Source organism: Impatiens glandulifera, chromosome 9 (genome assembly GCF_907164915.1).
Source record: "Impatiens glandulifera chromosome 9, dImpGla2.1, whole genome shotgun sequence".
Lineage (NCBI taxonomy): Eukaryota > Viridiplantae > Streptophyta > Magnoliopsida > Ericales > Balsaminaceae > Impatiens > Impatiens glandulifera.
The window spans coordinates 35,171,548-35,184,464 of NC_061870.1; the positions used below are offsets into that span (position 1 = coordinate 35,171,548).

A 12,917-nucleotide genomic window follows, 5' to 3' on the forward strand; every position below is an offset into this window, starting at 1 on the left:
AATTAAATAATTAAATATTTAAAAATAAACAAGTTGACAATTTTATAGTAAATATTTAATATTTTAATTAAATATTTAAAGATAAATAAGTGTGATAAGTTAAAATTCAATTGAACTCCAAAGTAGTGTGAACGGATACAAACAAATGCCTCTTGATTTGTTAAAATAAAAGCCCAAATCATAATTAAGGCCCATTAACTTTACATTTGACCAAATAAATGAAAGGCTTGCTTGTGGTTTGTTATTAGGGTACCTTAATTTTGTTTTATTCATAACTTATACTTATCAAAAAAATTCGGTAAAGAAAAATTCGTATACATTTATCTTATTTTAATTTCAATATCTAAAACATATTAATTTAGACATAAAAAACTAATTTAATATAGTTACTATACAAACATTACACAAAACTAAAAATTCCAAATATTTATCATAAAATAAAATATATTTTAATATAATATTTTTATAAATTAAAAATATTAAAATTAAATTTAATTACAAAAATTAGAGTTAACAATCATCGAGTTATACTAAAGTGGAGACAATAAACTGAGATTTAGATCGGTCTTCAATTGTATTTGCATCTTATATAGATTCCATTAGATCTATTTAAAAAAATATATAGTGAAATAAAATTAGTTTTATACCTTATAAAATAAAAATGTCTATAGTAAACCTATCAATAATATTATAGAATAATTATATTTTGATTTGATATAAAAAAAATATATTTATATAATTAAATTAATCTATTTATTTTCTTATAAGTATTATATAATATATTTTTTAATTTATAAATATTATTCGGTATATTTTGAAAATCTTATACCTTTATCGTATCAATAGTTTCGGTATCAGTACTATATTTTAACTTTTTTTGGTATACCGAAAAAATTGTATTTTCGATATATTGCGGTACAATATTTTCGATATACCTATAATATTGTCATTTAACCGGGCCTAAGCGCATAATTTATCGTTTAACGGGCTCGAACCCAGAACCTCGAGAGACGAAGATAGTTCTTGTTATCGTTAGGCTAGAAGAGTTGATGATTTTTTCCTACCCTAATTGTTAGTTTGTTAGGTATATGTTGATAATTTATTAGAATAAATTTTATATTATTAATAAAACAATTAATTGGTATTCATTTTCATGTTAGGAAGTGATTTTGTATGTATTTTAATATTTTATTTAATAAATTAAATAATATGTATTAGGAAAGTAAATAAAATTATATTGAAATTTTTTATAAAAAAATCTAACAGAATTGGTTTAGTTTAGAACGTGAAAACTAATTATTGTAAATAATATTACTTTCTGTTTTCTACAATGAAATTTGAAAATAATAAAAAGATGAGATCTTAAATCTCTGCAATAAAGTTATTGAAGGTAAATCTATATTGGATATTTGAATTTGGCAATGTTAATAAAAAGATAGTGGTGTGGTCCTTTTCACCCAAGATTAGGCTTCGCTGTCACATTTTTTTTTATTTATTTGAAAAAAAAGGTCATATTGTTTGGATCACTTTCACGTGTATTGTATTAATGACCTCAATTGATTTCACATGTAGGTAGTAGATCTATATCATTCAAAACCTTACTTTTTTTTGGTTGACATAAATATATTGGTTCTTATCAAATAAATATATTGGTTTCTTACTCTATTAAATTATTATTATTTGTTGTTGATATAAATATATTGGTTTTTATAGAAAATAACTTGAATAAACATTCAAATTAATTTGAACCATGATTTGTTATACCGATCAAATATAAACAGAAAAACATACATTAGGTCGGTTATAAAATTTTAATATACAAAATTGATCTATTATAACTGAAAATGTGGTCTAATAAATAACTAATCAATTTGATTAATCTCAAAATATATGATCTAATATTATGATTAAAAAATAAATTATACCGATATAAAGTTAACTTTTATGTTTTTATTTAGTAGGAATATTTATTTGAAATTGTTATTATAATAGTACTTGATTTTGTTTAACTAGCTTTTAAAAACTCACTTAAATTATGTGAAATATGAATTATTAATATATATATATACAATGTTGTTATTTAAATAATTATCAAATTAACTCAATATTTGATATATTAAATTCACCATATATCCTATCATTGGTAGGGTTTTAATTAAATATGAGTAGTAGAGCCAAATTTAAATTTATCTAAATACTGGATAAACCCCATTTATAAGTGTTGACCTATTTTAAAAATATGTTGGAGTGAAGCTCAAGTTGAACCACAAATATTATTAAATTCGTTAATATATATAACTAAAAAATATATATATTATTTCATCTAAAGATATTAAAAATTTATAATTTTTAAGTAAATTATTATTATTATTTTCCAACCTAAGCTCCAATTCCAAACAGGGACTAATCATAAATATTAATCTATTTGCCTCTACAACAAATACCATATATTGAAATGAAAAAATCTTAATTATATTACAACAATCATATTTTTACTTTAAATTAAAATTTATATTTTAGTATAATTTTTCTATAAGAGAGGATGACAATAATATTTTCTATTAATTTTTTTTTCCTTTTTATTAAATTTCAGAATATTTTAATGAGTGTTCATTAAGTCTTTGTTTTTTTCTTTTTGCTTAAAGAAAAAGGCACTCATATCATCCTCAAATCTCCAATTCAAAAAAGTCTCACCTTCTCCCATTTCCCGCCTATTTCCATCATTTTCCTCAATAAGAATTTTAATAACTTTTATTTACTGTCACAATCACCATTTTTTACAAATTACAACTTTCCTTCACTCTAAAAATATTTTTCTTAATTGAAAAATGTGTTTCCTTGTATACTTCTTTAATTTGAACTTTCATTTCAAGGTATTTTGCATAGTAAAAAATCAGTCAAACTTTATTAAAGTTACCCAAATAGCCAAATTTGATACAAATAAATAAATATCCAATCAAAATTTTAATTAATAAAAATTAAATATCTTAAGAAAGAAAGAAGAAGTCAATTTCAATAAAATCATTTTGACACTTACAAACAATAAAAAATTTCTTTATGTTCTATTTTTAAAAATTAATAAATCATAACATCCTAAGTTTTGGGGGTATGATTAAAAATAAATAAAAAATTCTTAATGTCATCATAATATTATATTGTGATGAGTTGTTAGACATTTTAATTATAAGTTTAATGAGAAACGTGGGTTAACATAGTACTATTTAGTAGTAATTCAAATAATTAATGGAATTTTATGTTTTGTCAAAGCAATAATATTATAACAAAAACAAATAATTTAGTACATGAACAAAACTAAAATGAATAACTGTGTTCATTCTAATATACTATTTAGATATATATTTCAAAATATACCCACTTTCCCATTAAAATAATTTTGTAATTGTCTGTATGTTCCACTACAAAAAATCACAAATTTATTTAAAAATAATACATTTAGTACTAAAATGTGATATTTGACCGTAATTTTGTTTTATAGGAAATATAAACTTGATATATATATTTATGTAAAATCACATTGTTCATATTCTTAAGATATTTTGGGTTGACTATTTATTTAATTAATAAAATAAATAAATTATAATCTCTTCCAAATCATGAAATATTCTAGATCCATATAAAATTTAATTTTGATTATTAAGTCTGTAATGAAATAGAAACTGTCATATGCTATTAATTTTCTTTAAAATTTATATAGATATTTAATTTATTGAAATGATTTTAATTAAAAAATATAGACGTCACTTTGGGGGTATCTTCGTCTTCCTAGTGGCTCACTGTCCAGATCTGCTTGCAGAATTTAACCTAACCAGAGCTTTCATTCCTCAAGCTGAATAAGTAAATGACGAAACTGTCCTTCAGAATTATTTAATGTCAAAATGAAAAGAAACATCACTTTCAATACGCTCCGATCATTACAAAATCAAAAAAACTAATATTAGTCAAATCTAGTCAAACGTTCAAGAAATTAGAAACATTAAATTATATATTTTTTTTTTTCAAAAAAAAATTTAAGTTTGAAATGGCAAATATCCCGCTCCCCCTTTCTTCTTATTCTTGAGCTTAGTCATAAATATCTCATCTCTCTAGAGCTCCAGAATGTTCCCATTTGTTCATGATAATCGGGAGGTCTTTAATCTGCATTCTTACAGATCCTTTGTAAACTTAAATGGCTGAATGAGGTCTTGTTCAATCGTATCTCGATTTTCATTTCCTTTCACGTTTTCACATTTTTTCCCCAAGATCTGTTTGTGTTTCTTCATTTTGATATGATTTAAGAGTCGTTTCAACGTTTTCCTGAATCTACATTTGCCACTTTGGTTTCTTGATGTAAGAAATAAACTACCCATGTAAAATCTTGGGATAAAGTTTGAATCTTCTTCCCCTGGCTAGTCGATTTCAGCATTTACGTTTTGGGTTTTGGGTTTTGGATCTGGGTTATAATCTTAGTAGCAAAATGTACATAAATCTGTGCAGTGAAATGCTTACTTAATAGTTTTAGATCTTTACACTCTCTTGCAGATAGAGCTAGTTAAAAGCAAGAAGAAGAAGTAGAACCCTTGTCTTGTTCTGTATCTATCCAGATTTGTAAATATGAAGAATCAAAGTCTAGCCGCGGCTAATGTTGGTGAGCCTCCTGCTCGTATGACACGAGCTAGGTTAGCTGCTTTTCGTACCGGATTACCACCGCCTTGTAAGGCCATGAAATGTGGGGATGGAAAAAGGAAAAGGGAAGCTACAGAAGAGATGGACACTAATCCTGCCATTTTTGGATGTATAAAGAATAACAAGAAGAGAGCAGTGCTGAAAGATGTTTCAAATGTTACATCAACTAGATCTTATAAGAAATGTCCTGTCATCCCAAAAGCTGCTCCCAAAAAAGAGGTTTGTTGTACATCTTTAAAGAACAAATTCATAGAATTACCATAGCAGCTAATAATTCCTGGTTATTATGTTTCTTGAAGAACATCAAGCGAGGTAAACAGGCTTCTTCTTTTGACATTTCAAAGACCATCCCATCAACTACTACTGGAATAGAACAAATGGGCGGAAAGTTGTATGATAGGTCTCCAGTTAAAGTTAAAGCAATGCACTTGCCTTCATATCCGGAGAAACTTAATCTGAATGCAGAAACGTCTCAGCTACAAGCAAATGGTAAGTATCTATAGACGGAATTCACACAACACTTTTAAAACAAACAAGCTTTTGAGATTATTTTTTTCCTTCAATTTGTTGAGTATAGTTATAGTGGAGGAAGCTCGTCTCCCTGAGAAGCTGTTGATGATATCTGATGATAAAGACTTCAAGAATATTGATCTTGATCAAGACAATCCACAATTATGTAGCTTATATGCTCCTGACATATACAATAATCTATGTGTTGCAGAGGTTTGTTCTTGCAAATTTTTGTTTGTTTCTAACTGTTTTAATAGAAATGTGTAAGTTTTCTGTTTGGATGATGAAAGTTTGAACAATTGACGTTTTCAGTTGGCACGAATGCCATTTATGAGTTATATGGAGAAAATGCAGAAAGATGTAACTCCAACCATGCGTGGTATCCTAGTTGATTGGCTCGTGGAGGTTACTTTAAATTTAGTTTATTACTCATGTATCTTGTTCCAGTCTGTTTGTTTGTTTAGTCAACCTTAAAATTAGTAGTGGTGGTTGTTTGTGTGTTCATCAGGTAACGGAGGAATTCAAATTAGTTCCAGACACGTTGTATCTAACTGTTAATTTCATTGATCGATTTCTTTCTCGAAATTGCATGGATAGACAGAGGCTTCAACTTCTTGGCATCACTTGCATGTTAATAGCCTCGTAAGTTTGTCTCATTAGCGCGTAAACTTTGAATGAAAATTGAATTCTCTTTGATGTGTTGTTTCTTTTTTCTTTCACGAATTCAAGGAAATATGAAGAGGTTTGTTCTCCACGTGTTGATGAATTCTGTTTCATCACCGACAGTACCTACACACGAGAAGAGGTAAATTTCTTTTAGATATTACGTCGAAAATGTTGTATGATGTATTGGTTTTCAATTTATTTTGCTTTGTGTGTGACAGGTTTTGACAATGGAGAAACAAGTTCTAAACTTACTGAACTTTCAACTTTCTGCACCAACTCCAAAAACTTTCCTTAGGTATTATTGTAAATTTTAATTTGTTTGTTTGCTTTTGTATATTACTCACTAAATTTATTGTTTAATGTTTGAAGGCGATTCCTAAGAGCAGCACATGCGTTGAATAATGCTCCTAGTCTTGAACTGGAGTTCTTAGCTAACTACTTGACAGAATTGACACTGGTTGATTACGAGTTCTTGAAGTTCATCCCTTCTATGATTGCAGCAGCTGCTGTGTTTCTAGCAAGATGGACTCTTGATCAATCAATCCATCCATGGGTATTGAATTATTTAAAATAAAGATGTCTTCTTTGATTCAAAACAAAACAACAACCCTTTTGACTTGTTTCTTGTAAACTTGATTTATAGAATTCAACAATGGTGTATTATACTAAATACAAGGCATCGGATCTGAAAACCATTGTTCATGCAATGCATGATTTACAAATGAATGCAATTAGCTGTCCCTTGAACTCTATAAGAGCAAAGTACAATCAAGAGAAAGTAAGATTATTTTTGCACAAGTTTAGATAAATAAATATATTATCATGCAACTTATTTGTTTTTTGTTCTTGTTTTTGCCAGTTCAAATGTGTAGCAACTCTGTCTTCCTCCCTGAAGACCCTTATAAAGTTGTTTTGAAGAAGAAACAAAATGTTTTGCTGTATGGTCTCTAATGGAGGAGGAGGATGGAGAAGAAAGGATTGCTAACAGATACATAACATTTATTGGGCTTTTAACTTTCTGTTATCTAAGATTGATCTTTCTTCTTCTTCTCTTCTTGTTCTTCATGTCATGAAATCAGTGTGTAACAAAATGTACCAATCAAGCCCTTGGTTCTTTTCAAAATTGGATAATGTAAAGGCAGCTGCCCTATGTAAAGGCAACTGCCTCTCTATTTTAAAACAAAACTAATATACTTGTAGGTGTTTTGATACATTTCTCTTAAGATGAACTAAACTAGGGTTCAATTTCTGTGACCCAATTGTTGTTTCAATGCATAGTTTTGTTTTATCAATTGAATTGTGATTCTTTTTAGTTATGCTATTTGGGTTTTGAGTGAACAATTTCAATAAGGAGGTTGTATAACAAAACTTACTTTTAAGCAATAACATATGACTTTCCTACAAGCACAAGAAAAGTGGATACAGATCTCCCCCAACAACTTACAGGAAATGAATTATTAAAGCAATCTAATTGCAATCAATGTTCTTCTTCTTCTCCATGTACTCTTCCATTTCTTTGATCCACAGATCCCCAAATTCACAGTCTTTCCAAGCATCAAACCAGGGTCCTCCAAGAGTATAATGAATTGCCTTTGGAGAAGAAGTTTCATCTTCAATCTTGTTGTGACCCACAAGGAAGTTCCAAACAAATGGAATTGATCCGATTTCTTCATCCTCCAGCCATTGGAACCTATGAAGGAAAGCACCCGATTCCTTATTCACAATTTCCTTAGTAAGAGTCTGATTCTTGGGATGCCCACAGTTATACAGCACCATTGAAGACCAATTCTTCCTTGGATAAAGGGTTTGAACTGCACCATCCATTTTCGTGGTTTCTTTTGGAGTATAATCATGGTGGACACACATAATAGCGAATTTTGGATCGATTAGATCCGTGAGTTGTTTGATGTCTGCAAGGTAAAGGAAATCGCAGTCGACGAACATGGCCCAACCATCGTAACCTGCTAAGAATGGGGTTAAGAATCGGCTGAATGAGAACTCTGTGCTCTCAAGCTTGTTCCTCTCCCGCCAATACACGCCTTGTTCACGTAATTCAGATTGCTTTATCGGATGGATCTCAACGGGAATAGAAGAACGTTTGAGAATGGAATAACGGCAGACCTCGTATGCTAGATCCTCTCGCGGATCGTATCCAATGAAGATCTTCAACGGCTTCTTCTCCGACGCAATCTCCCCGTTTTCAGGATAAACCTTGTTTCCAGCGACCGGAGAAGACATTTTCAGATCTGAAAATTATACCCAGAAAAAGAAAATCATTGGATCAGAATGACAATGCCATATAGTTAGTACCCTAATTCAAATAGAATGAAAATGTACCTCAAAGATATGCCTTTTCTCTTTGTTGTTCTTGCCTTCTTCTCTCTTCTATAAATTTGGATTTAGTTGAGCAAGATAGATTTCATATTGTCCAATTAAAAGGGATTGTGAATGCATAATAATAGCTGCCATCGCCACCGACAAGGAATTCCTTTAAAAGGGAGAAGACGAGTGGACAGTTGTCCGCGTTCTCCTGCTGTAAAACGCTGGCCGCTTTCCCCATCACCCGCGGCTACCCGACCGGGTCGGTTCGGGGATCAGAGACCCGAATTCAATAGTTTTCAAATGGGCCGTATAACTTGGGTTGAAGGTATTAAAAAGTCAAGTTAACTCTTATAATATAATTTTACAGTTTTTGATGTAACGATTTTATACAATTTTATGTTTATAAATTTATATTTAAAATTAAAAAATAAAGTTATTATTTATGTAAATAAATAAATAAATTAATATAATTAATTTTATACGTATAATTTTCTAACAATGTTATTTATTTATTATTATTTTTAATTATTTTTATATTTAATATATAAAATTTTAAAATTAAATAATTATAAAATATTTAATTATATATATAAATAACAATTTTACTTAAATTCTAGATTTTGAAAATATTAGGTTTTAAAATATAATTGTATGGGTTTTAATATAATTTTATCTAATCCAGGAAGCCCAATAATATATTTGGAAGTTGGAAATATTAACCGTTTTCCCGCTCTCACGTTCAAAAGAGCAGAAATGTTCATTATTCGTATCCGTTGGCGTCTTCAGATCTAGTTTTTTCTTTTTATTTTCTTAATTCGGATCATGAAATTTGTTGATGGAGTTCAAAGCTCGGATTTGATGGATCCTCTTCATCATTTTTCTAGTCTGTCACTCTTCCCTAGGGCGTTTAGTGATTTGAAGAAGAACGTCTCGAGTTACAGAAATCATGATGGCCTCGACTTTATCCATGAGTCCATGAAATCGAAGGTGCGTTTGTTTTGATTATTTTCTAACGAGCAATTAGGCTGCGGTTACCATTTGATTATTGTGTATTTCATGGTGTCTTATCAGGACTTGAAAAGTCCCAATAAGCTCTTTCAGCAGGCAAACACTATTATTGATGGTGTCTCGGGACTTCTAAATACAAACATTAACGGTTTAGTTGAAGGTGAGAAGCTAAATGATACGTTTAATGAGATGAGGAAGGGGAATCCACAGGATAGAAGGCCGGGCCTGGGGCGTAAGCGGCCTTGTTTCTCTTTGAAACCAAATTCGAGGTTTGGTGGTTTTGGTTACACTTAAAATTGACTGACATGGCTTGATATTTGATTTCATTCACTTGACAGCCAGTCAACTGTAAGTCTGGAACCAAGTCTGGACATTGATCAATTTGAAGACCCGGAGGATTATTTCTTGGCATATGAAAAACTTGAAAGTAAGTAAATATTACCGAATTAATTACTAAGGTGCTGTGCATTACTGCATTTCACGTGGGTTTTCAAATGTGCCTAGATGTCAGAAAGGAACTAAGGAGTCAAAAGGGTTCCGATCTATATAGTTTAGATGAACATAGTCCACTCAGAGCTGAACAACGTCGTCGGCCAGGATTATTGCGGTATTTATCAATTGTTTATAGTCATTATCTGTTATTGTTAATCATCGGTTTCCTGGCATGATTCATACTAGAGCTGCTAGCCTTTTACATTGTTCTTGAACATATTATTTTCTAATCCAATACAGGAAGTCAACCAGCTACATACATCACGGCCCCTCTATACCTTATGAAAAGGAAAATCAGTCAGTGGCTTCACAGGAGACTTCAGAACAGGAGATTTTACTCGAAAATCATAGTTCACCAGAAAAGCAGCTCCTATCGGTGAAGCCCGGGAAAGATACATCATCAGTAAGGATATGCTCCTTTTACATGTTTGCTATTCTTTATGTTCCTGTGAGTTTCTGCATTCATTCCTAGGGATGGACCTAATAGATGATCCACACTTGACTTCTCATTCATCAGGTTCAATTGACTAGACCAAAGGTTGATGGCCTCTTGGATGAACTACTATCTGATAAATGCGAGAACTTGGATGGGAATGGAGCATTGTCATTCTTGCAAGAACATTTGCAGATAAAACCTATTGATTTAGAGAAGTTATGTCTTCCTGCTTTTCCCGTTGTTGGAAAGGGTGAGTCTGTTGACGTGAAAGAAAAATCGAAAAAGCCTAAGAGAGTATTATCAGATATACAAAATATCTTGAAAAGTGTTGGTGACAAAACACCTATGAAAGATAAGCCAGTAGCAGGAAGCCCCATTAGTTCCACAGCTTCTCCAACTCCACCAAGAAGTCCATTTGCTTCAATATTTTTGATGAAGAATACCAGTTTGCAATCAAGCGTGAAGTCCCATGACACATTAATGTCTTTTGGCTCATTACCTGCCAAAAACGATTCTCACGTTGAACATTTTGATCAAAGGTCAAATCAGTTTGATTCAATGAAGGATTTGAGTGACCTTGATATGATGGAGGCAACTCAGAATGAACATGCTGAAATTACTGTCGATAACAGGAATTCTCCAGAGATTATAGAATGTGATTCTATTATTCTTTCTAACAAGTGCGTGAACAAAGGCTGGAATACTCTTTTTAGTAATATTAATTTCAGACTGACGTTTAAGATAAATACAGGTGCTTAGAGTTGGAGGACACTGACCATGCTAGACAAGTTCATAATGAAAGCATTTTGATGACACCCAATGATATACAGGAAAATGTAAGGATTCTCTCTGTTTTGTTTCTTCAGTAGCTGGAGGAATGAAAATTGAATACTGAATGGTGGACTATAATCTTTTCTTATGGGACAGGCAGGAGCTGTGCCACAACAGGCATTGCCTCAGTGTCAACATGATGCAAATGTTACTAAAGACAGTTCTATGATTGACACCAATGATCAGACAGAAGAACCGAATGAAGTTCAAGAGAATGTAAGGCAATTCACAAAGTTGAAAACAATAACAACTCAATATCTTGAAATTCATGATGCTAAAACTCAGGCGGAGGACCAGTCAAATTGTACTGTACTTGATGCCATTATGGATCTTCCAACTTCAGGAATTTCAAAGAGCAATGGAGCTCAGTTAGGTAAATTTTCTCTTGTTGTTTTAAGTCACAATTCCTTGAAGATTCATCCACTTTCAAAGGACAATACAAATTAAAACTATAAGGGAGTTTTAGGTGTCCAATGCTGTTTTTTTTTTCTTTTGCGTGTCATGACTGTTGGTCCAAATATAAGAAGCCCTTCATAATTTTAAAGTTTCAGTTTAGAGACACCAATTTTCCTGTCAAAAGGGTAATTATGGTGCTTATCTGCAACCAGAAACTGAATCTTTCGAACACTCCCTGGAGACTTGTTTGGATTGATGGAAACTTACTGGAGACTGTTTTGTTCATTATAATAGAATTACATTTTCTGGAATAAATGATCATATATCAGGAATTAAATTAACTAATTGTGTTATCTTGCATTATTACTTATGGGTTTGCAAGTATAATTTGTTCAAAATGATTTCAACCTGTAGCCAACATTATTTTCACTTTTTCTTGGGGTAGGTAAAGTGAATTCTGCTGCAGTGTCTCTCAATGCAACTGATGAACCAATTAAAAGTCTAGTTAAAGTAGCAGGAAAAGTAAGCAAGGTAAATCTTGTTCCCTTTCTCTTCTTACCCCCATAACAAACATCTCATTCCTGCTCATATGTTACAATCTGTTATTAATGGGAGATTCTGGAAATAAAGTCTTGCTTTTTATTGTTGAAAGACTGAAAAAAGTCTGGATGATTCAAGCACATTTCTTTTGCAGCAAAACAATATTGAAGGTCCTTCTTCATTAGTATCTCGAAGAATGGCTAAAAGAAAGGCACATTCTCGTAGGCAAAGTCTAGCAGGTTACTTTTTCCTTTCATCAATAGTTTCTATTCTGCTACAGACATGGTAGCAAAAAATGATTATGTTGATGGTAACAGATGCTGGTACTTGTTGGACATCTGGAGTAAGGAGAAGCAAAAGAATCAAGACGAGGCCCCTGGAATACTGGAAGGGAGAAAGATTTCTATATGGACGCGTGCATAAAAGTGAGTAAAATGTGAATTCTCAAATGTGTTTTGTTTGGGCATAATTGATGATTGATTGTCTTTGACTTGATGAACACACTGGCAGGTTTAACAAGTGTAATAGGTATTAAGTATATATCGCCTGCAAAAGGAGGAGGAGGGGATGATAAAAAACCAACTTTCAGGGTGAAATCTTTCTCAGATGAGCATCGGGAACTTGTTGAACTAGCTGCTCTTCATTGACTGATCAAGCTCTTCATCTTCTTCATCTTTTTTTGAAATCCACCACCCTCATGTGGATTAGTTCCAAGTGTTCTTAATGGGTCATGAGCTTGTTTGAACTATGAAAAAAATGATCTTCTTTTCATGTGGTGTAAATTAATGCATGTTATTTTAATTATTAAAATTTCTTTTATTAACTTGTTTGTAAACAAACAATAAAAAAAAAGTTGAAAAATATGAAATAAGTTATATATATATATATATATATTTAAAAGAAATTAATTATCAATAATTTAAATAAGTAGTTAGATATAAAAAAATAAATTGTAAAATAACATGATAAATTTATAATAAATAAAATTATAATAGAAAAGATACTACAATATTGTATTTTGTTAGAAAATATT

General features: G+C 30.9%; 3 protein-coding genes across 4 annotated transcripts; 2 read left to right on the top strand and 1 right to left on the bottom strand.

Annotated features, from left to right (window-relative positions):
* Positions 1 to 4,049: 4,049 nt before the first annotated feature.
* Positions 4,050 to 7,118, top strand: LOC124914234 (cyclin-A2-4-like). The gene is made up of 11 exons (XM_047454744.1): positions 4,050 to 4,199; positions 4,540 to 4,902; positions 4,983 to 5,172; positions 5,261 to 5,406; positions 5,506 to 5,598; positions 5,702 to 5,835; positions 5,923 to 5,998; positions 6,078 to 6,154; positions 6,229 to 6,412; positions 6,503 to 6,637; positions 6,719 to 7,118. The coding sequence occupies exons 2-11, from the start codon at positions 4,612 to 4,614 to the stop codon at positions 6,773 to 6,775; spliced, it is 1,383 nt and encodes a 460-aa protein (XP_047310700.1). The 5' UTR covers positions 4,050 to 4,199; positions 4,540 to 4,611; the 3' UTR covers positions 6,776 to 7,118.
* A 52-nt stretch (positions 7,119 to 7,170) lies between these two features.
* LOC124914235 (protein CDI-like) lies at positions 7,171 to 8,347 on the bottom strand. Its single transcript, XM_047454745.1, has 2 exons — positions 8,197 to 8,347; positions 7,171 to 8,105 (listed from the first exon to the last, which is right to left on the bottom strand). The coding sequence occupies exon 2, from the start codon at positions 8,095 to 8,097 to the stop codon at positions 7,327 to 7,329; it is 771 nt and encodes a 256-aa protein (XP_047310701.1). The 5' UTR covers positions 8,098 to 8,105; positions 8,197 to 8,347; the 3' UTR covers positions 7,171 to 7,326.
* Positions 8,331 to 12,697, top strand: LOC124914233 (centromere protein C-like). 2 transcript variants are annotated; one of them, XM_047454743.1, is made up of 14 exons: positions 8,331 to 8,506; positions 8,864 to 9,168; positions 9,253 to 9,458; positions 9,528 to 9,616; positions 9,694 to 9,796; positions 9,922 to 10,084; positions 10,199 to 10,797; positions 10,869 to 10,953; positions 11,045 to 11,164; positions 11,234 to 11,321; positions 11,790 to 11,875; positions 12,039 to 12,123; positions 12,202 to 12,309; positions 12,395 to 12,697. In XM_047454743.1, the coding sequence occupies exons 2-14, from the start codon at positions 9,004 to 9,006 to the stop codon at positions 12,529 to 12,531; spliced, it is 2,034 nt and encodes a 677-aa protein (XP_047310699.1). In that variant the 5' UTR covers positions 8,331 to 8,506; positions 8,864 to 9,003; the 3' UTR covers positions 12,532 to 12,697. The 2 variants fall into 2 exon arrangements, with proteins under 2 accessions (XP_047310699.1, XP_047310697.1); XM_047454741.1 differs by having other exon boundaries at positions 11,045 to 11,321.
* Positions 12,698 to 12,917: the final 220 nt, after the last annotated feature.

Coding starts and splice junctions, on each gene's coding strand:
- LOC124914235 (XM_047454745.1), bottom strand. CDS start 8,097: ATGTCTTCTCCGGTCGCTGGAAACAAGGTTTATCCTGAAAACGGGGAG.
- LOC124914233 (XM_047454741.1), top strand. CDS start 9,004: ATGAAATTTGTTGATGGAGTTCAAAGCTCGGATTTGATGGATCCTCTT. Junction 9,169..9,252: donor ATGAGTCCATGAAATCGAAG/GTGCGTTTGTTT, acceptor GTGTCTTATCAG/GACTTGAAAAGTCCCAATAA. Junction 11,876..12,038: donor TAGCAGGAAAAGTAAGCAAG/GTAAATCTTGTT, acceptor TTTCTTTTGCAG/CAAAACAATATTGAAGGTCC.
- LOC124914234 (XM_047454744.1), top strand. CDS start 4,612: ATGAAGAATCAAAGTCTAGCCGCGGCTAATGTTGGTGAGCCTCCTGCT. Junction 5,999..6,077: donor GTACCTACACACGAGAAGAG/GTAAATTTCTTT, acceptor TGTGTGTGACAG/GTTTTGACAATGGAGAAACA. Junction 6,413..6,502: donor ATCAATCAATCCATCCATGG/GTATTGAATTAT, acceptor CTTGATTTATAG/AATTCAACAATGGTGTATTA.